Source organism: Ranitomeya imitator, chromosome 4 (assembly GCF_032444005.1).
Source record: "Ranitomeya imitator isolate aRanImi1 chromosome 4, aRanImi1.pri, whole genome shotgun sequence".
Classification (NCBI taxonomy): Eukaryota; Metazoa; Chordata; class Amphibia; order Anura; family Dendrobatidae; genus Ranitomeya; species Ranitomeya imitator.
Window position 1 is genome coordinate 35,613,037 of NC_091285.1, and position 23,702 is coordinate 35,636,738.

Sequence of the window (23,702 nt, forward strand, 5' to 3'; positions counted from 1 at the left end):
ACTGTTTTCTGCAGATCTAGCAGTACTCGGAATGCTGAGCCCTGTATAACCCCACCCACACCACTGATTGGCAGCTTCCTGTGTACACTGCACATTGACAGAAAGCTGCTAATCAGTGGTGGGGGCGTGGCTACACAGAGCAGTTGACTAGGAGGCACGAGACACCTAGTCCTGTAGTGATAATCTCCTGTTCATAAAACACTGATTTTATTGAAACAGCAACACACAGCCTAGTAAGTGACATATCGCTGAAATCAGGCTCTCAGCCCTTACATCATGCTGCTTTCAGATTGCATAAAAACTTGCTGACAGATTTAATTTACACATATATTCTGGACATACTTGTATGGTATACCATATGTAGTCGTTGGTCTCTATTACTTTAGTACTACTAGTCATGGTCTAGTATACTATTTTGTTATCATGCTTCACAAAGGCCACATAATAAATAAGAATCGTAATATCTCTGATATAGGTGGTGATTTCCACTTTAAGGAGCAATAGAGGTAAATTGTCCAATCACTTCCTATTGTAAATGACCCCCCAAACATGGATTGTGTTTCATGTGATATTCTAGGACACACAAGAATAGTAAAACAGTTTTTTTTTTTACAAATACAAATCACTTTTGGTCTGGATTATGTCATAAATTCAGTTCATTATAGTTAACAGCCTCCGCTATTTTTTTATCTTGTTTTTTGAAGTCCGTTTTTAACTTTTAGATTTCGAGACTTTCCCTAGTGGTCACGTGAAAGCAATAAGTTGTAGGAACCAAAAATGAAAACATTGCAGGGCCTTTCTAATGAAAAGCATCAAACCTGTCTAAATAATTCTCGCAAGCACAATGAATGAGCTTAAAGGGGTTGTCCAGGCTCATTGTACAACTCTGCAGTCACTCCATGTGAATTCTCCCTGCGCGCACTGTCAGGATCCTCTGGTGCCGGTGCCAAGAGAAGGCAAGCGCATGATCACTGCATAAATGCAGTCACATGCCAACTAGACTTGCCCGTCCTCCCTCAATTCACTTGTATAATGTATATTGACAGAAATCAGTGATGGGGGCGGAGCTACAGAAAGCAGTTGACTAGGAGGCATGAGACAACTAGTCCTGTACTGATTATCTCCTGCTGATAAAACACTGATTTTATTGAAACGGCAACACACAGCTAGATTCCGCTTAACATTCAGATGTGGCCAAGTTTACCTTAACACAGATAACACATTTGACATCAGTCAATGGCTTTTTCAATGTTAGTTCATCTTTATCCTCTTAAGTGTGATATCCTTCTATGACATGTCATCAATATGATTAGTTATTTGTCAAGTTAAACTTGGCTACATCTGTTGAGCATCGGGATCTAGTTAGCTGGGTTCTAAAAACCTGGTTTCTGTGCCTGAATAGACGTTGTTATTCATTAGGTGGCCCTACAGCTGTATTGCCTGCCTTTAGATATCTATGTCACATCCACAGGATATGCCTATGAATGGAAAACAAATGCACCTCAGGCCAAAGACAAAGATTAAAGGGGTTGTCAGGCCTTGGGGTACAGGTCTGCAGTCACTCTACCTTACTGCTAGCTTGTGAATCCTTATAGTGCGCAGTGTAAGCACTGTCAGAATTCTCCAATGCCGTCACCAGGAGTCAGCGGTCATATGACTGCAAGTACGTGATTTGCATACTCGTGGACACATTCTGACTAGACGTATCTGCGCATGACTACTCGGCATGTGACCGCATGTTTGTGAATCTCATATTTGCAGTTACAAGCCTGTCTGCTCCTGGCACCAAAGAATCTTGCTCGCTTTGAGGATTCAGAAGTCTGCAGTCACATAGAGTATACCCCAAGACAGCACAGATCCTTTAATGGACAACTCTCCAGACTATGCGGTGCTCTCTGTCCTGAAGATAGGTGTGGGTCCAAGCTGTCAGACCTGCATCTATTCGATATTTATCATATATTCTGTGGATATTTCCTTGTGGATATTCCCCTGTGGATGTTCCCTGTGGATATTCCCCTGTGGATGTTCCCTGTGGATATTCCCCTGTGGATGTTCCCTGTGGATATTCCCCTGTGGATGTTCCCTGTGGATATTCCCCTGTGGATGTTCCCTGTGGATATTCCCCTGTGGATGTTCCCTGTGGATATTCCCCTGTGGATGTTCCCTGTGGATATTCCCCTGTGGATGTTCCCTGTGGATATTCCCCTGTGGATGTTCCCCTTTCTGGCATGTTCACTTTTTGGGAACCCATTGGATATTGTTTTATCATTCAAAACATATCACCCTATCCAAAATGATAAAATCTGTGAACTTTTCTCAAGTGCGTTATCACGTGAAACACAATTCAGTCCAACATACGGAAATTAAAATAACATAATAATAAATCAAATGATCAAAAATAAAAAAAATATATAGTGTATTTTTGTAGGAAAACACAAGTTCCCCACGAGCTGCGAGAATGATTAGTCTTAAAGCGAATCTATCATTAGGATGAATCCTACTAAGCTTGCACTCTGGGCAGGCAGGGCATAGAAAGTTGAATAAAATGATACCTTGATATCTGCGATTCGATTTCTTATTCCTGAGAAATTCCCGTGTTTATTAATATGCAAATGAGTTGTTAAAAATCCATGGGCGGGACATAGATCTCCATGAGAATCTCAGTGTGAGACATATCGATCAGGGGATCAGACTGTCAGTCATTACATGTCTCACACTGGTAACTCCCACTTTTATTTAAAATAAGCTCTGGAGGCAGATTACCGGGGAGATCTATGTCCAGCCTATAGATCTTTACAGCTCATTTACATATTAAGAAAAATGTGGATTTCTCTGGAAAAAGAAGTCGGATTGCAGATATCAAGGTATCATTTTATTAAACTTTCCATGACCCACATGCCCATATAGATGGCTCAGGAGGGATGATCCTACTGCCAGGTTCCCTTTAAGTAAAGTCAATGTAATTAATGCTATGCTTTTTAATATTTTTTACGTCTTTGTTTCAGTTTTTAATATGTGTACTGTATTGTGTTTACCTATGTTATAGAAGGGAATATATGCTGTGCAAATGTAGGATGGTTTCTTTATCATACAATAAACGGGTGAGTTTAAGGTGATGAACGCTCAACGTGGACTTTTTTCTTTCCAATCATAAATTGATTAAAATATTGAAGTCAATCAATAATATATGCAATAAAAAATCATAATGAGGTTCCAAAAATGCGCAGATTTGTGAAATGCACGGCACAGAAAGCATGCTTTAATATTACAATCTGTGCCCTAACAATCCTACAGAACGGACTTTCATATTGTATAAAAAAAAAATAATAAAAAAATACAAATTTAAGTTTTAAAAATCTTAAAAGACGTCTTCCTGAATTAAACGGCTGGGATTATATGTGCGATGTTGAAGAAATTTTTTTAAGTCGTGAAACAATATAAAATAATACAAACAAAAACTTAACAATGTGTAATGTGTATTTTAATGCATTTTATGTAATTTATTTTTAAAAAAATTGTGGGCGGTGTTTATAACATTTTTTTTCAAAGTCAGGCATTTTGAATAAACATTTTTTAAATAACATTTTTGAAATTATACATTTTACATGTATGTAATTTTATAATATTTGTGCAGTGCACAATAACCATTTATGTTTGGGTTTTAAGTTGAAATGTTAATGTTGTTACATTATTTTTGTCTGTATATATGGATCAAGGTGTTGACGGGAACCTGAAAAAAAACAAACACGCGAATGGAAGTAAGAAGAGAACTGTTAACCAATCAGAAGGCCCCTGCAGCATCAAGTGATCATTGGCGGGAACTCACTGTTATGGGCGTGACTAACCTTACTTCCGGAGTCTTTGCTTCCACATTCCCCTTTATCGTACCACCATTTGCTTTTCAGCTTGTCTAAGACGCCTTGCTCACTGAGTTTCAATACCGCTAGGTTTACAGCACCTCTTCAAACCATGGGAAATAACATAAATAACATCACCAATGTTATTTTATGTTATTCAGTAGCATAGCAACATTTCATTGAGGCATTCATTGACGTATGCGTGAACCATGACAAAGTGATACGCTTCAATACTCTATCAAGCGCCCCCCACCCTTGCCCTCCATCCCCTAGCGCCCGTTTCTCCCCTCTCTTCCAGCCAAGCCAGACGAGTATTAACTATATCACTTTGAGTAACCAGCAACACCCGTCCTTTGCCTGTGGATGATCCACTTTCTTGCACCCGGTGACCTAATTTCCTAATTTCTTCTCGCTTGGCCTAAGACGATTGTGGTGTGTCGTGAAAAATGGGCAACCGATACTTGTTATTTCAACCATAGTGTTCTCCATGTCTCTGCACATTACTAATAATATATTTGAAATGAAGTGTAATTTTTCCAATTCTCCGTCGTTTTCATTTTTTAACTAGAATTAGAAAACTGGTTAAAAAATATTTGAATTCGAAATGATTTTAATTAGAAATGATTTGATGGTTAATTAGAATTAGAAAGTATTAAGCATTTTTGATAATTACCTAGTATAAAAAAACAACACATTTTCGATGAAAACTTTTTGATGTTTGATTGCCATTACTTATGTTTTCTTTGATAACATTTTTTCCCATAAGATATGCCTATACAGTAACCGTGTCAATTTTTGTTGGCTAATTTGTTGAACCTATCGGGTAGTAGGATGGCACCGGGGCTGGGGCAAAAAAGGTATACAGGGCAGTTGCTGGTTACTATCATGCTGTTTTGTTACCCGCTAGTTTGTTCTTACTGGGGCTGACCTTGGAATCACCTCCCCCGCTGCCGCATTCTCCCTTGTCGTACCACCATTTGTTTTTCAATTTGTCCAAAAGCCCCTGCTCGTTCAGTTTTAATACTGCCAGGTTTACTGGATTTCTTTAAAAATGAATAGATAACACTCGATAAGTTACAGCTTGAGAAATCACTCATGAGGTCATGAGACAAAGGATAGGTGAACCAGCTGCAAGCTTCATCCTATACCACCATGTGGCCCCATCCCTGCTCCAGCTCCATCACCGCGGTGCATGCAAGCCTTCAGGAGAATGGCATCTTATAGACGTATTTGTATATACTGTGTCCACAATATGCATCTCCATGTGTTTACCAGATACGCAGGTGATCGTATCAACATGCTGAGCACCGGTAGTTTTACAGCCATGCATGTGTACCCATTTCAGTGCAGCCATTTACAATGAGGGTGTTTCCAAGATTTACATGATAGTGGTTTTTATTACTTTTATCTGATGCTAAATGTCACTAAATAAACTATTTTTATGGTCCAAGTACATTGCAAGAGAATCTAAAAATTGCATTGGAAATTTAAGTAAGAAGGCACCAGAATTCTAAATACCACGTGAAAAAGAAACTTGGCTAAAAAGAAAGGCCACTTCCAGGTTTTTAGATGTCAAAGTTACAGTCTCTCCCGGTCTAATTCATACTTGCCAAATCTTAGAACATCTATGAGGCTCCCAGTTCAGGGGAGACTCCTGTGACTCCTGAAAGAGTTGTCAAGCTTTACGGTCACAGCACAAACTTCTTGGAAGACACTGCTCTTAACATCTCCCAACATTTTCTTCACCGTATCCGGTGAACTTTATAGAAGTTGCCAAATATGGTTCACTTCTCCCTTGTAAATTATAAAATGTGTATCTTGATCCCCAGTAATAGCCTAAACCCTGCATTCTGTCCTAGTTTGCATTCCATGGATAGCCCTGCTATATAAAGGCATAAACAGATAGAGATTCCCAAGTTAAGAGATATTCATCCATCTCATGCCAAGAAGTGGACCAGTTGTGGACCTCCATGATGGATATTTATCTTAAGCCATCATGTTCATTGGCAATGACAGTCAGAAGCCCCAAGTTGAGATATAACCCAGGACATTCGAATGATCTTCATTGACCATTTTGCAATAGAAATATGTCATGAATGAGACCAATATTTTGTTCTGTCTACATTAGGGTCACCAGTGGCTTCCAGCCAAAGGGAACTAGAGGCCTATATCCATGTGTGTGATTACTGGAACCATTAACTTTTAGTCACACTGTTTTCCTCAGCAAGTTGGGCAAATCTATCGAATTGAGAAATACATCACCTTGTAGCTAAAAAGTAGTGCCTGATTGGGTATGGCTAGAGGGAACCCATAGCCATGTGTTTTCTTAGAGCACTTCATAAAATGTAAGTCAAGTGTCTCATAGTTATAGGGGTTGCTGAGGCAGCCAAGATCCTTAAAAGGTTTGTACACTATTATGACATTGATGAACTATCTGTAGGTCACTATCAGATCAGTGGAGGTCTGACCGAACAAGAATAATCAACAGTGCCAAGGAGTGGTCACTAAACTTTGTAATTAGCTGCAGTGTTCCGCTTTATACACTGCTTCCATCTGTCCGATAGCTGTGGCCTCAGAGCACTTTTAGTTTGCCTTGATAGGTAATGTACAGTCATGGTCAAACGTTTTGAAACAAACACAAATTTTGATTTTCACAAAGTTTGCTGCTTTGGTTTTTAGGGTGGCAATTTGCATTAACTCTAGATTGTTATAAAGAGCGATCAGATGACTTGCAAAAAAGAATGCAAAGTCATTCCTTGGCATGATAATTAACTTACTAACAAAACCCAATTCCTGACGAATTTCTACTTTACCATTAAATGACCTGCTTACATCATTTCAGTGATCATCTCCTTAGCTCAGGAGAAAGTGTTACCGAGGACAAGGCAGCTGATATCACTCTGTCATGCTGACTGAATTATAAGAGTAGACTGGTTTAAAGGGGACTAGAAGGAAACATACAGTCATCATTGTTTGGCATAAAAAGAGTTTTATATGCAAGAATATTGCTGTCTAAGATTGCCCCTAAATCAACCATTTATTGGATTATTATGAACTTCAGAGATGTTCAATACCTGTGAAGAATGCTTCAGTGTTCCTAAGAAAGTCCAGCAAGTGCCAGGACCTATATCAAATCCAGCTATGGGAACGGTTCAAGATCCGTGCAGAACAAAATGGAAAAAAATTGTGGAAACAAGCTAATGCCTGAAAGTTTGCAGGTATGAAATTGATTATTGCTATGACATATAATTAGTTTCAGTATCTTTTGAGTTGAGGCCATGTGCACATGAGCCACATGTGGCTCCAATTATGGTACCTTCCGAGTTGAATTCAGCCAAAAATGTGTCAGCCATAGATGTCTAAAGAGCCATGCTGTATTCGTGTGTACGATCAGAAAAGTGATTGATCAGCAAACTAGAACCATTGTTCCCAATCTCTGATGGAAACACTATTTGCACTCATAGCTGTGTCTTTGAGTCTTATCGAACACATTTTTTACTTTTCTCATTGTCACTAATAAGTATATTATTCACCTGATTAACCTCACCGCATAATTATTTCTATGTGACCTTCCATCGAACACATTAATTCACGCAACTTATGTACAAGTTAATGATGAATTGACTAAAGCAATTTCTCTAAACATTACTTTTCTTATAAAACAAAGCTATGTTTAACCTTGGTGACGGAGCTGCAGCAAAAGGGAATACAATTGCGTCTTTTTAATTGTGGCTTAGTTGTCTACAGGAGGAAGCAGGATGGATCTTGCAGTGGAAAAAGAATTATTTGAAGAGATGAAGACCAACTACTGGACATCATTAATGGTCAACTGCATTATTGATCGTCGTGTTCCTTTAAGACACTTATGTCATCCCTGTTCCTTGGCAGCGGGGGGCTGGGGTGGGGTGGGTTGTCTCATGTTTTGGAAAGCGTAGTGGGGGAAAAATAAAGATTAAACTGGATCACCATTCCTTCTGAGTGATTCTCTAATGACACAGAACACACATACACAGACCAAACCTGTAGCAATGAGCCTAAGGCTGTAACAGGTGCAACATATGGGCAATGGACGCAGGTAGCAGGGCTTCTGGCTCAGGGTAGACGACAAGGTCCGTCAGCCATGCAATGAACGGAGGAAGGATGTGTGGAATGGGATGGACATGGATAAAAGATTAATTTTATCTTTTCATAATTTGCTTTGTTTAAAGTGGTTTGACAGCTCTAACTTTAAAATTGGCAAAATTAGGTCTTGAGCTACGGCAGGTTCTTCTATGCCATATTACTATATTATGTATCTATAAAAAACCTCCATAAGAAAAACTTTGAATTCACTAAATTTAATGAATGAATTAGCTTTGGACCATCAAGGAAATCTATTCTATGGACCTACCAACCACCAAAATAGGAATTTTGTGAAAAAATCCAAAGCAAGTGATCACTGACATAGAGGCCTCTTGATCTTTACTCTCCCCCAAACAGATGATGTTGGAGAAAGAAGGATCGGCTTGTTGACTTTCAACAGTGAATCCTTGTGTTTCCCAAATGATAAGCAGTCAGAGACATCTGGCAGTGGTTTACTCTTCTCTCTCCATCGAAAACAAATAAAAAGTCATCTGAACATTCATGTATCTGAGGGTAAAGTGAGCTAGCTGATGGGCAATAGTTTCCTACATCATAAGGGCATCTTACGTTTCCTAAAGCACCACAAAAAATGAAAACACTGGGATTTAAGGAAACCACTGTGTTCCCTGCAGTCGAAGTATGAACAGCTCTGTATCCAAGCACTACACAAAGCAGCTCTATCTCACTCAGAGCAGGAAATCCCAGCATGATCTGAGCACCAATCTGGCTATAAACACTGTCTAGGCCCTCCATGTTTGTCTATTGAGGAATTACCTATTCATAGATACTCTGTGTGCTGCCATATGGTGTTTTGTTGAGCTATAGCGTTACCTCTATAGAAGATAGGCCTAATATGGCATGCAATGGAGTATATTATGATTTCTTTCTTGTAACTTCTCTCAAACCACCTCTTTGTGTCATGTAAGGTCAGACGCAAAGGCTGACATACGTTGGTTTATCCAGGGGCCCGAGAGATAAGGTGGCTACTAACACCTCCATCACAGACACAAAATTGGGTGCATTATGAATTACTGGAGTGTCAAGGGCCCATAAACTGTTCTTGCACAGGGGCCTCCTTCTATTTGTGCCCTACCTAGGTAAGACACATGTAGAGATACCCGCCCATCGAACCTTATGCTATGTTCCACCTCAATTTGAACTCTTTTTTTGAGGATGAAGGATGCTGTGACCCCCTTGGCTTACAACTGTTTGTTGGAAGCCAAGGATGGCCGGGTATTTCTAATCTGATGTTTGGTTTTTCTTAGCCATGAACCTTGAGACACTGTTGTCTATGTAATATATATGTTCTATATAGTGGTGAGTGGAAGTGCTCATTACTTGAGTTTGCCTAGGGTGCTCGGGTATTATTATTATTATTATTATTTATTGTTATAGCTCCATTTATTCCATGGCGCTTTACATGTGAGGAGGGGTATACATAATAAAAACAAGTACAATAATCTTAAACAATACAAGTCATAACTGGTACAGGAGGAATGAGGACCCTGCCCGCGAAGGCTCACAATCTACAAGGGATGGGTGAGAATAGAGTAGGCGAGGGTAGAGCTGGTCATGCAGCGGTTTGGTCAATCGGTGGTTACTGCAGGTTGTAGGCTTGTCTGAAGAGGTGGGTCTCCAGGTTCTTTTTGAAGGTTTCGATGGTAGGCGAGAGTCTGATGTGTTGTGGTAGAGGGTTCCAGAGTAGGGGTGATACGCGAGAGAAATCTTGTATGCGATTGTGGGAAGAGGAGATAAGAGGGGAGTAGAGTAGGAGATCTTGTGAGGATCGGAGGTTGTGGGTAGGTAAGTACCGGGAGACAAGGTCACAGATGTATGGAGGAGACAGGTTGTGGATGGCTTTGTACGTCATGGTTAGGGCTTTGTAGTGGAGTCTCTGGGTAATGGGGAGCCAGTGAAGGGATTGACAGAGGGGAGAGGCCGGGGAATAGCGGGGTGACAGGTGGATTAGTCGGGCAGCAGAGTTTAGAATAGATTGGAGGGGTGCGAGAGTGTTAGAGGGGAGGCCACAGAGCAGGAGGTTGCAGTAGTCAAGGCGAGAGATGATGAGGGCATGGACTAGGGTTTTTGCAGATTCATGGTTGAGGAATGAACGGATTCGTGAAATATTTTTGAGTTGAAGTCGGCAGGAAGTGGAAAGGGCTTGGATATGTGGTTTGAAGGAGAGATCAGCGTCAAGAATTACCCCGAGGCAGCGAGCTTGTGGGACTGGGGAGAGTGGGCAGCCATTTACTGCAATGGATAGGTTCGTTGGGGGGGTCGCGTGAGATGGGGAAAGATGATGAATTCTGTTTTGTCCATGTTAAGTTTCAGAAATCTAGCGGAGAAGAAGGATGAAATAGTGGACAGACATTGAGGGATTCTGGTTAGAAGGGAGGTGATATCTGGTCCAGAGATGTAGATCTGTGTGTCGTCAGCATAGAGGTGATACTGAAAGCCATGAGATTCTATGAGCTGTCCCAGGCCAAAGGTGTAAATGGAGAAGAGCAAGGGCCCAAGGACTGAACCTTGTGTGTTATGTTTGCTAATGACAGGTGTTATGAAGGCAATCCAGAAACACAGTGTGCTTAGCGATCAGAGCGCACACAGTGATCTGACAAATACCCAAAAATACAAGAACGAGCTCTGAGACGTGGAAACTCTGTAGACTGCACACCTGATCCTATCCTAAACACAACTAAAAGCGGCTGTGGATTGCGCCTAACAACTACCTAGGCAACTCGGCACAGCCTAAGAAACTAGCTAGCCTGAAGATAGAAAAATAGGCCTGACTTGCCCCCAGAGAAATACCCCAAAGGAAAAGGCAGCCCCCCACATATAATGACTGTGAGTAAGATGAAAAGACAAAACGTAGGGATGAAATAGATTCAGCAAAGTGGGGCCCGATATTCTAGGACAGAGCGAGGACAGTAAAGCGAACTTTGCAGTCTACAAAAAACCCTAAAGCAAAACCACGCAAAGGGGGCAAAAAAAAAACCACCGTGCCGAACTAACGGCACGGCGGTACACCCTTTGCGTCTCAGAGCTTCCAGCAAAACAAAAGACAAGCTGGACAGAAAAAAAGCAACAAAAAACCAAAAAGCACTTAGCTATACAGAGCAGCAGGTCACAGGAACAATCAGGAGAAGCTCAGATCCAACACTGAAACATTGACAAGGAGCAAGGATAGCAGCATCAGGCGGAGTTAAGTAATGAAGCAGTTAACGAGCTCACCAGAACACCTGAGGGAGGAAGCTCAGAAGCTGCAGTACCACTTGTGACCACAGGAGTGAATTCAGCCACAGAATTCACAACACTTGTGGGACTCCGACAGATAGAGGGCGAGGTGAGGAGGTGGTGTGTGAGTGGGAGACGCTGAATGTCCGGTCTGTTAGGTATGATGAGATCCAGGATAGGGCCAAGTCTGCGATGCCAAGGGATGAGAGGGTCTGTAATAATAGGGAATGGTCCACTGTGTCAAAGGCAGCCGACAGGTCGAGGAGGAGGAGGACAGAGTAGTGTCGCTTGCTCTTGGCGGTTAAGAGGTCATTGGTGACTTTAGTTAGGGCAGTTTCGGTGGAATGGTGTGTTCGGAAGCCAGATTGTAGGCGGTCAAAGAGGGAGCAAGAAGAGAGGTGGGAGGACAGTTCAAGGTAAACATGTTGTTCCAGTAGTTTGGAGGCATAGGGGAGAAGTGATATAGGGCGATAGCCAGATACAGAGGATGGGTCAAGAGAGGGCTTTTTGAGGATAGGTGTGATTGAGGCATGTTTAAAGCTTGAGGGGAAAACACCAGTTGTTAGTGATAGGTTGAAGAGATGGGTTAGGGTTGGGATGAAGATTGTGGTGAGGTTTGGGATGAGGTGGGATGGGAGCGGGTCAAGTGCACAGGTGGTGAGATGTGATCTTGAGAGTAGAGTGGAGAGTTGATCTTCTGTAATGGTGGAGAAGTTGGTTTTGGAGGTGGAGGGCTGGGAAATCAGGAGGAAGGGCTCTGGGGGTTGTTGACCAAAACTGTCTCTAATGCTATCAATCTTCTGCTTGAAAAATGAGGCAAAGTCTTCAGCGGAGATAAGTGGGGAGGGAGGAGGTGCTGGGGGACGGAGGAGAGAATTGAAGGTGTTGAATAACTGTTTAGGGTTGTGAGAGAGAGAGGATATGAGAGATGAGAAGTAGGTTTGTTTAGCTGTGGCGAGTGTGGTCTTGAAAGTAGTGAGGGACTGTTTGAATGCGATGAAGTGCTCGTTAGAGTCGGATCTTTTCCATCTGCGCTCAGCAGCCCTGGAAGCTCACCTCAGTTCTTTGGTCAGGCTGGTGTGCCAGGGCTGTCTGTTGATTTTGCGAGCTTTGGTATGTGTAAGTGGGGCAGCAGATTCCAAAGCTACAGCTATTGTGGTGTTATATAGAGCGGCAGCGTCATCCGCATTGTGTATGGAACTTATGTCTGTGAGAGGGAGGAGGGATTCAGAGAATGAATGTAGGTCAAGATGTTTAAGATTTCTGCGAGGGTGTGAAAGTTTGTGGGGTGGGGATTGTAGACATGGAGTGGAGAGAGATGAGAATGTGAGAAAGTTGTGGTCAGAGAGTGGAAGAGGTGAGTTAGAGAGGTTAGATAGAGAGCAGAGGCGGGTGAAGATGAGGTCCAGTGTGTGACCGTCTTTGTGAGTGGCTGCAGAGGACCATTGAGTGAGGTATACCGAGTATCGCGGGTACTTGAGTGACATGTTCGAGTCCCCGTTGCTGCATGTTTCATGGCTGTTAGAAAGCCACAAAGCATGCGGGGATTACCCGTGTACGTCAGACAAACCCCGCATATTTTGTGCCTGTCCAACAGCTGAGAAACATGTGGCCGAGGGGACTCGAACATGTCACTCGAGCACCCACGATACACGCTGCATACCCGAGCACCCTAGACAAACTTGAGTAACGACGAGCATTTGCTCTCATCACTAATCCTATACATTAGATTCGGGGGCCAAAAACAGAAAAATAAGAAAAATTTGTTGATGTGTTAAGATTTTTCAGACTGGTTCAGATTTGGGGAAATCAGAATGATTCACATTTTGGAGACTCAGAATGTTATCCTGGTTTGACTATATCAAAAATATATATATATATAAGAAAAGTATTTTTCTGAAATTGCGCTGCTTTACTCTGTAGCACTTAGAGCAATCCTCTGTCATTTCTCTTGAACTGCCTGTACACATTTTATGTTCTTTTCTGCCACAGCAAGACAGTTTATTTCTTACTGCCTCGGGCTACAAAAATATCTTGTGAGTGAAACAGAACAAGGACATGCGCCTGTTAATATATGGCGCTGCAGCCTACATGTAGAAGAATATGTTTTGTGTCAGGCGGTCAACGGTAGTGACAAGGGGGGTTAGATTTACGGGAAAGAGTGGTTGCTCTAACATTCAGACTTTGGTGCCAGATGGAGCCTAAAGGATGTTCTTACGGGGTGGGGACCTGTTACAGATTTTGGACAAGGGCTCAATAGTTAAGCATTTTTTTAACTCTTGCTAAGACATATGAGAAGAGTCTCTACACTTGATGAGTCAAAGACTCATAATTGCCAATTTTATCCGGAATGTCCTGGTGGCTCCTAAAAAAGAAGAGACCTCCTGAAACAGACCCATCCAAGGTGTGAACTGGGGGTAGGAAAAGTCAAAATGGTCATTAACTTGAAAAAGTAGCACAAGGGGCAACAATTTTCTGCCTATGCAGAGCTTGTCATTCAGCTAGCTATCGTCCAAATACCAACCATCTAAAGTTAGCAGGAGGTGCAAAAGTGACATCTGAGCACCAAGGCTCTGGTGCTTGAGGTGCCTCAAAGTTCTGTCTATCAGATAGGAATTGCTGGAACTATGAATGACATATGGTGAATACCTAGATACAGATTTTTTTGGTGGTGTCAGATGCTTCTAGGTCATGAAGAGATGCATGCCTCTTCATGAATCTGGAGCATCTGCTGCATAACCCAAGCATGCTTCAGCTTCAGGTCATGAACAGATGGCCGGACATTCCCCTTCAGGATTTTTTGGTAGACAACAGAATTCATGGTTCCATTTACCATAGCAAGTCTTCCAAGTCCTGAAGTAGCAAAACTGTCCCAGACCATCACACTACCACTACTACCTACATTTAACTGTTATGATGTTCCTTTTCTGAAATGCTGTGTTACTTCTCCGCCAGATGTAATGGGACATATACCTTCCAAAAAGATCAACTTTTTATCTCGTCAGTCCACAAACTATTCTTCCAAAAGTCTTGGGGATCATCAAGATGTTTTCTGGCAAAACTGAGAAGAGCCTTTATGTTCTTATTGCTCAGCAGTGGTTTTCATCTTGGAACTCTGCCAGGCAGGACATTTTTGCCCAGTCTCTTTCTTATGGTGGTGTCATAAACACTGACCTTAACTGAGAAAAGTGAGGCCTGCAGTTCTTTGGATATTTCTGTTGTAGAGTCTTTGTGACCTCTTGGATGAATCGTCATTGCGTTCTTGGAGTAATTTTGGTCATATGGCCACCAATGTTCTATGTTTGCGCCATTTGTCGAAAATGGCTCTCACTGTGATTCGCTGAACTCCCAAAGCTTTGACATTTTCCAGACTGATAGATCTCAATTACTTTGCTCCTCATTTGTTCCAGAATTTCTGTGGATCACGGTACAATGTCTAGCTTTTGATGATCTTTTTGGTCTACTTCAGTCAGGTCCTATTTAAGAGATTTCTTGATTGAGAACAGGTGTGGCAGTAATCAGGCCTGCATGTGGCTTTGAACTCAACTTCCCAAAGATGTGATATATCACAGTAAATTTATATTTTAAGGGGTGTTGGCAATCACTTTTTCCACACTGGGCCCTGTAGGTTTGTACCTTCATTTTAAAACTGCATTTTGTGTTTACTGGTGTTATTTTTGTCTTATATTTACATTTGGTGATCTGAAGCATTTAAGTCTGACAGACATGCAAAAAAAATAGGAAATCAGGAAGGGGGCAAGCACTTTTTCACATCACTGTATAAAAAAATATATATATGTATGACCATGGGCTTAGTTTACTAAAGGAGACTGAGGTCTCCTACTAAAACCACCTAGAATTTAGACACTACAGTGTAGTATTGTGTTTTAGGGTTATTTTCAATTTATAGGAATATTATTTTAAAACTGCATATTACTTGCCTATTATGTGATGAAATTATTTGGGATTTCTATTTCATTATTATATATTTGTATGATGGTATGGAAATGGAAAGTAGCAAACAGGGCACCTTACCCTGCTTATTACCAAGGGACCATTTTCTTTAAACCAGCCTTGGCTTTTATCGAATTGCTAAAATCACTGAAACCTGGCATGAATTTAAAAGATATATTGTTTTAGGCAAACTCAACCTACTTCCTTTCATCTGTCCTATAGCTTTTTTCTGAGATTATTAATGACCTCGCAGAAACTAAGTCAGGATCATTCCACTAATATGTCAGTCAAACCCGACCCTCACCAGCTCCTAAATATCTTTCTTGTCAAACCACTTGAATAAAGAAGACTTTGGAACATGTTCGGAACGTAAATTAATGGTCAAAAATCTCTCAAAAGACAAGAGAGGATGATAAAAGACAGCTAGCTATAGAACCAAAGTGAAATAAATGGTGAATTAAGACTGACAAACTCCATAGGATGTGCACAGAGAGCCTTCGTGAGGAATGGGAAACCTACCTTATATCAACCGGTGCAAAATTATCATAATTAATGGTTATAAATATTAACATATCATCATATTTAGGACTAAACCAACAGAAAAATTGGGTCATTCAGAATTAGAAAAATAATCTATTTCTATTTTTTAGGGCTCACAGCCCACTCTTAGCCATGGACGTTGTCTGACATGGTGGCTCTTCCTTATAAATGGGTGAGGCTGAGCTTTAATACCAGACATGGCCTATGGGTCAAATGAACAAAAGTGATGCTGTTTCCGAAAAAAACACTTTAAGAAAACCATATCACCAGCAGAGGTCCAAATAAGTTAAAGGAACAAAATTATTCATAAACTGAACCTAGTGGGTCACAATTACTTTTACAAACTGGTCTCCTTTAGGCCTTGTTCATAACACGTTTGGTGACTATATTCAACTTAGGGGACGGACATACCATAAGTGCAACCTATGAAGCTGCACAGGGGCCCTAGGAATAACGCGGTCCACTTCCACCTCCAAAGCAGCAAAGAGGTATGGATGGACATAGTAAACAGCAAAGGATTGTTGGTACAAAAGTAAACACTGCCATTGAGGACTAACCTGGACCCCAAACCAGGATCGTTTGAATCTTTTTTCTCAAGTCTACCTTAGTTGGATCCAAAGGGCAAAAAAAGAAATGAGGAACAAAAATTAAGCTACCCTAGTCCAATGTCCAGTTTGGTTTTCTGTAGCAGTCAGAACAGGGCGGTATTTGCTTCTGTTGCAGCAATCCCTGGCCCAGTATACTGGGTTCCTCAGCCACTTACTAGACCCCTTCAACGTCATGATGTGCGTTGCGTCCAGATGTGGTGATAGTCTAGTAAGTGGCAGAAGATTATCGGCATAGAAGTATATTCTGCCCTGGTCCAGCTTTCATCAAGGACTGAAATGGACTTAAACCAGGCAAGTTTTAACCTTTTTTCACAAGTCTATCATATAGTTGAATAGAAAGGGCAAAAAAGAGATGAGCAAAAATATTCGAGTTACCCACATCCAATGTCCAGTTTGGTCTTCTGTTACAGTTGGACTTGAGTGGTATTCACGTATGTGCCAACAATCCTTGGCCAAGCATACTGGATGCGTCTACCGCTCACTAGGTACCCGTAAAGTCATGACGTGCATTGCGTTGAGATGTCATGATAACCTAGTAAGTGACAGAGGGTATTCGGCATAGAAGTGAACTCCTCTCGGGTCCTTCTGTCATCAAGGACTGAACTGGTCTTTGGACCATCTTTTTGCTCATCTCTAAACCAAGCCCAAATGAGCATCCCTAAGACATCCACTGACTAGCCATACCTTTTTGCACTGTATAAGAAAGCGTAGTCCACTGTGCTCTCCAGTACCATTGACTACCTTACAAAAACATACTCTGTACTATATGTTTATTAACATGGGGTCTATGGATGACTTATACCACTACATGGCATATATGTCGGCTTTGGGTTCTGTATTTGTCAGGATATTTTCTTGTCATAAACGTTGGATGTCATGGAAAAACGTGATGTGAATGGGGTCTAATTTATGTGACAAATCACTCTTTTGTAGCTGGGAGTACTGTCAGAAATAGTGGACACATGTGGCGCTAGCAAGGTATTATCAAGCACCACCCTTGATATTTCTGGATGTCTTTGAATTGGCCCAAATGCCCTCACTACTTGTGAGTCATATAGATAATCTGATTTGATGGGACCTCTACTACTGGCAGGTTCTCTTGCAAAGACTCGTCTCTGATTTGACGTCAACATCTTCTTCAAAACATATTGAAATTACGTGATTTATTTTATTAAATTGACCTATTTGATATTTCTATTCCAATTTATTATTTGCAGGGGCTGATTATTTCTTCCCATCTCTAAACTATAATTTTGGAACAGAGAAATGTATTACAGAATGACATGACACCAAGCAGATGGACGGTATGGTACGAATGATACGAAGGGATGGTTTATTAAAGGAGAACTTGTTCGTGCTTCATGTACCCCTGGATATACAGCCAAAGAGCCAAGTCAATGGATGTTTAGGCAGATCTCAGCTACTTACCTCAGAGGTGACCCCTTGGGAGTGGCAATGCCATAGCCCTTGGAATCCAAGTTACCTCCCACCTTCATGGTGTCACATGGCTTTCTCTGCTCTATGTATTCGTTCATGGTGGACTCCAAGAGATAGGCATATTTGCCCTTGGACTTTCTAACTCTGTTCATTCCGTCCTCAGTAGTCTTAACGAACACCGAAGGCTCCGCTGAACGCATATAAGTCCACATCTTCTCAAAGACAGCAATTTTAGATCTCTAGGAAAAGAGAAGGCCAAAGAAGAGGACTTTGCAACCATTTGAGGAAGAATATGCATACATTTCATTAGACAGGTGGGAGATATTGATAAGCTGAGCACAAAAATTCTGAGATGACCATCCGTAAAATGTAACGCCTCATTAAAATCCTTTCAGATGCAGCCCGGGCAAGTCCTCTGCTTGCAGCGAAAAATGAGGCTCGAAATACAAATTAGGTACAAAATACTTTGATATCTTGGTAACATGAGACAAGTTGTGAACATGGTTTTGTTGTGTCAGTTTTATGGCTGAGAGACCAGATGCAGCGTTTGATAAGTAAGGCTTAATGATGACGAGGAAGATCACAGTTTTATGATGGGTTATGGAAATTCCAGTAAAATAAACACAAGCGAACACGAATTTACAATGCTAATTATCAGAACAGCCTGGCTACTTCTTGGAAATGAATGTGTTTAATTTGTTCTCTTCTGCCTCAAATAAAACATCTGAATGAAGAACAGGGCCAGGAAAACAAAATGCCATAACAGCAGCCTGACTTATCGATGTACAAAGACTTAAAGGAAAGCGGTCAGAAACATCTATACCCCCAAACCATTTATATAACTGTGTATCCCTTAAAATCACAAGCACGTTAAATCCCTTTATCACCCCAGAGTGATTCTCTGGCAGCACCTCTGAAAAGTAGGACACCGCTGGAGTAACTCTGCTGCCTCATTATAGTGAATGGATCCCTTGGGGGTTTCATCTGAATCACGTCATTCAGAGATTTAGAGGGAAACCCCAATATAAGTGCTCAGCATAAAGCGGTGGATAAATATGATTCCAAACGTTATGTAAACGTTCCCCCAAAAAGCTTCAACTCAATTCCCCAAAAAAGCCAGGTCCCACCCAGGTCTGTCATCTTTTAACAGAAATATAAGGGACTTCCACGATACTGGTGATACAAAGGCTCTGGAAAAGCAAAATGGCTCCTCGCTCCTCAAAAGAAATTGAGCAAATTCTGAGCTCCCAAATCCAAATGCCCCCCCCATTATTTGTGAGCCCCACAGTGTGCCTAAACCACATTTAGCGTCCAAATGTTTGGCATTTCTGTAGCGATGAGAGCCCGCCTAATTTACGTGTGGATGTCTCCAGAAGCATAAGCTGGTCATAACGTACTGGGCACTACAATATGTAGGGACTAAATTATGGTGCTCCTTCCCTTCTGAGTTTTGAACTGTGCCTCAAAAGTAGTTCCCGATTACTTGTAAGGAAATTGGCGCACTCAGGAGAAATTGCACAACAAATTTAGAAGTTCATTTTTTCCTATTAGCCCTTATGAAAAAAGAAAAATCTGGGGCTAAAGCAACATTTTAGGGGTAAAAACGTAATTATCCCTTCTTCAGCACCTAATGGCATAAATTTCTGTGAAGCACATGTGGTGTCAACATGCTCACTGAACCCCTAGATAAATTCATTAAAAGGTGTAGTTTGTGAAATGACATGACTTAAGAGTGGTTTCTGCTGTTCTGGCACCTCAGGTGCTCTGCCAATTTGACATGGCAGCCTCAAATCATTCCAGCAAAATCTTAATTTTTGTGGAATAAATTTGATTTTCTATTATCACAGCTCAACATTATAAACTTCTGTGTGGGTTCAATGACCTCACCACACATCAAGATACATTCCTTGAGGGGTCTAGTCTCTAAAGTGGCATCAATTGTGGTGGTTTTCAACTGTTTAGGCACATCAACTGCTCTCCAAATGCCACATGAATTCTTATTACAATTCCAACTACGGTAATTTTGCTTTCAAAAAGTCAAATGGTGCTCCTTTCCCTTCCGAGCACTAAAGTGTGCCCAAACAGTAGTTTTCCCCCACATATGGGGTATCAGCCTACTCAGGAGAAATTGCACAACAAATTTTGGGGTTCATTTTCTCTTGTTACCTTTGTGAAAATATAAAAGGTGGGTTTGAATTACAATTTTTGGGAAAAAAGGTAAATGATCATTTTTTCCTTCACATTGGCTCAGTTTCTGTGAAGCACCTGAAGGGTTAATAAACTCCTTGAATGCGGTTTTGAGGACTTTGAGGGAAGTAATTTTTTAGAATGGTATCAATTTTGGGTATTTTGTATCACTTAAGATGTGATGTGTTCGCTAAAAATATAATATTGTACATTTTGTTGGAAAAATTAGAAATTGCTGATCAACCTTAACATTTTTAACTTCCCAACAACAAAAATATGTTTCAAAAATTGTGCTGATGTTAGTTAGGGAAATGTTATTTATTAACTATTTTGTAATAATTCTCTGGTTTAAGGGCATAACAATGAAAAGTTTGAAAATTGATAATTTTTTGCCAAATTTCCAATATTTTCACAAATAGACGCAAGTTGTATCAAACAAATTTTACAACTATCATGAAGTACAATATGTCATAAAAAAATCTCAGAATCACTAGGATCCGTTGAAGCATTCCAAAGTATTACCTCATAAAATGACACTCGTCAGAATGAGAAATAATTGGAATAGCTATGAAGGCAAAAACAGGCTTCGGGGTGAAGGTGTTAAGTGTGCAAGTTGAGATGAATTGAGGGAACAAAGCAAAACAAGAAACTCTTGGAGGCTACAGTTTCTCTTTTCGGTGATCCAGCTGCTATTGGGAGTTTTACAAGCAATACTGCCCATGAAAAAGTAAGCAGAGTAGCTCTTTTCTAGAATGAAGAAAACTGTGTCTCTAGTGCACCCACAGGTTGTAGGTATTAAAAAATCCTCTAAAAATGATAAGGTATATTAGCTGAATCAGAGTCTCTCCAAGAAAAGAAAAAAGAGACACCCATCTGGACAAGCACTGGTCTAACAGGAACTTGTCCAGAAGGGAGTAAAGGAAATTAAAATATAGTTGTAAAAGTATGAAAAAAATCCTATAAGACATAAAGAACTGTAAAACATAAAAAAGAATTTGCACCAAGTTTGAAAGTTACTTATGATAAGTGAGTATACAGACGAAACAGCAGGGGCTCGTAGCTGCTACTTTATGAAGCAATACATTTTCCTGCCTGTGGTAACACATTTTCCAGCCTGGAGTAACACATTTACCTGCCTGTTTTTATCACAGGAGTGTTTCTTTCACTTCACCAGCCCTCTGAGCTAATCATAAATGAAGTAATTGAGGTAGGAGCTCCCACGGCCACTGAGCTTATACGTCACCAATTTGATTTATGATGAGTTCAAATGACTGATGACACAGCAGCAGAAACACTCACTCCTGTGATAAAACATGCATGGAAAAGTGTTACCTCAGAAATCAGCTACGGAGAGGCCCTGCTGTTTCATCTGGATGCTCACTTAACATAAGTGACTCATGCTTCCCTCCTAGTAGATGTGATATGTACTGATCATGAACTGGAGCAGCTCTGCATGGTCAGACACAGCCATTATACAGTACATAGCAGATGCACATTAATAAGATTAACTCAGCACACAAACATTTTTTTAGAACATCCAAATGTAGAACTTATTATTATTCCAAGATCTATTAAACTGTACGTTAGTTGGGTTACTCCACAAGTAAGTTACTGGTGTAGCTAATATTGGAAGTCATGTTTTAATGCTCAATAAAGTGTTGGACAACGACTTACAAGGTGGCACTAGAAAGATAGTTGGTTTAATTTATCGAGAGAGCTTTCTTGCCTTTTAGGAGAGAACTAACTTACATACTTTTTTTTCTCTTTGGAGCAATAAGACTACACACACAGCTAATCTTCTGAAGATGAACCAATCCCCCAAAGTTGTTATCTCATACACAATGTTCTGTGGAGATTACAATCTCAGTGAAATTTGTGCCCCTACCCCCCAACAAGTATGGAAAACCATTCAAAACATTGACATAATAAAGACAACGTCATCTAACCTTAAAAAACTCTTTAGTAGATCCGGAATCGAGTGTCCCATAAGCTATCTCTGTTTGCTTGGCCAAATCGTCAGCACTTTCGATGGGCGACACCATTCTTTCAACCGTCAAGAAGGCCGCTAGGTTTGCTGTGTAAGACGAGATGATGATGAGAGTGAAGAACCACCAGACTCCACCAACTATGCGACCTGAGAGGGACCTGAAGAGGAGAACCACAAGTTGTAATGTGTTTAGCAGTCTGGATGTCTGTACTGATATGTGCTTGACTCCATCACTTCACAAAACTTACTGAAGTCTCAAAATACTACAGTTTCCAGGACTGGATGGATCTCATTGAGAGGAGTCATACGTGGCAGACTCTTCTCTACGAAATATGTCCTAACCGTGCCCATGAAAAAGGGTCCATTTCAGTACGAGATAATGTTTCAGTACCAGATAATGATGGAAAAAATGTCAAAAGCCTAATTCAACACACAGACAAAAAAATGATACCACTTCCCTATATCTTCTTCGGAAGTGTCAGAAAGGCTTTCGTGTGGACAGTAGCTGTGGATACATGGTGGTCATCGAGACTTATTTCGTTAAGGGAAATTAATCAGCAGGATTTCGCTGTTTTGCATGAGAGTAGCATGATGTAAGTTCAGAGTAAAGGATTCCAGTAATGTGCTAATTGTTTTTTTCAATAAAATCACTGTTTTGTCAGCAAGAGATTATCACTAGTTTTCTCATGCCATGTAGTCCTCCTGATTGGCAGCTTTCTGTCTATGCAGAGTGAAGACAGATAGTTATCAATCAATGGTGTGGGTAGGGTTATACAGAGCTCATCATTCAGAGAACTGCTAGATCTGCAGCAGAGTGAAAAGGGAAAATATCTGCTATTTGTAATCCGGCGCAGCAGATATTCTATTCGGAAGGGTCAAGAATGCTTTAGTGTGGACAGCTGCTGTGGAGAAATGGTGGTCATTGTGACTTTCTTTTCTTAACAAAAAAGTAGCTTCTAAGGGTTCTAAGTCAAAAAGGAAAACATCTCTTTTTTTTACTCTGCACAGCAGATATTTTGCTTCGGAAGATAATCACTAATGCTCCAGCGTAAGAATCCTATTAAACCACATCAGCGTCTTGGACTTCTGTGAGTAAAAGCGTAACAGTCACATGTCAAATCTCCACCAGGATCTGCTCCTGCTACGTCTGCTTCTGTCACCAGGCACAGCTGTACTCATTCTGTTAGGGGTGCTGCTGATGGGGGAAATATTAGGACCAGAAGCTCCAGACAGCACAGGCTAAGTCGAGGCATTAAGAATAGGCTGGCTTTGACCACTTTTGCCATCCAATCTGGCAGCATGGATGTGTGGAGTTCAGCTGGAGTAATCAGCTCCCTGCCTTGGCCAACTGCACAGCACACACCCTACTAATACTCTCAGCTTACTGCTGGTAGCTGCCAGATATAGTTTTGTCCTGTCTGGTTCAGCCCTGTGGTTTCAGCTTCAGCTCCTACTTTTTATTTTGTTGCATCCCTATTGTCTTGTATGATCGAGATCCGCCTCCTGATCATTCTTTGCTTGCTGATTTTGTTCCGTACTGCCCTCCTGGTTCTGACCTGGTGACCTGACCCCTCCTGCCAGCCTGCCCCATCGGCCAGCAGCTGACACCGTGGCTCCATCCCAGGGGCCCCTGTGTAAGTTCAGATCCATGTACAGGGATTAAAGGGTGTAGGCCAGAGCAACCCCTGGGATCTAGCAAAAGGAGTAGCTTGTGCCAAGCATATACATTGTAGTCATTTTAGAGCTACCAAGCAAATACTTACAGATGTCACATTA

The 23,702-nt window shown here is 41.1% G+C and overlaps 1 protein-coding gene across 4 annotated transcripts in view; it reads right to left on the reverse strand.

The window, feature by feature from the left end:
• Positions 1-23,702, reverse strand: part of GRIA1 (glutamate ionotropic receptor AMPA type subunit 1) — a 315,034-nt gene that overhangs the window by 14,117 nt on the left and 277,215 nt on the right. For 2 of the 4 annotated variants that reach the window (XM_069763529.1, XM_069763527.1), the window contains exons 12-14: positions 21,886-22,084; positions 17,744-17,991; positions 4,786-4,900 (exon numbers count right to left, since the gene is read on the reverse strand). In XM_069763529.1, coding sequence (XP_069619630.1) covers positions 4,786-4,900; positions 17,744-17,991; positions 21,886-22,084 — 562 coding nt within the window. Of the gene's footprint in view, positions 1-3,845; positions 3,961-4,785; positions 4,901-17,743; positions 17,992-21,885; positions 22,085-23,702 lie in introns of all 4 variants that reach the window. The other 2 variants (XM_069763528.1, XM_069763531.1) reach the window with 1 other exon arrangement.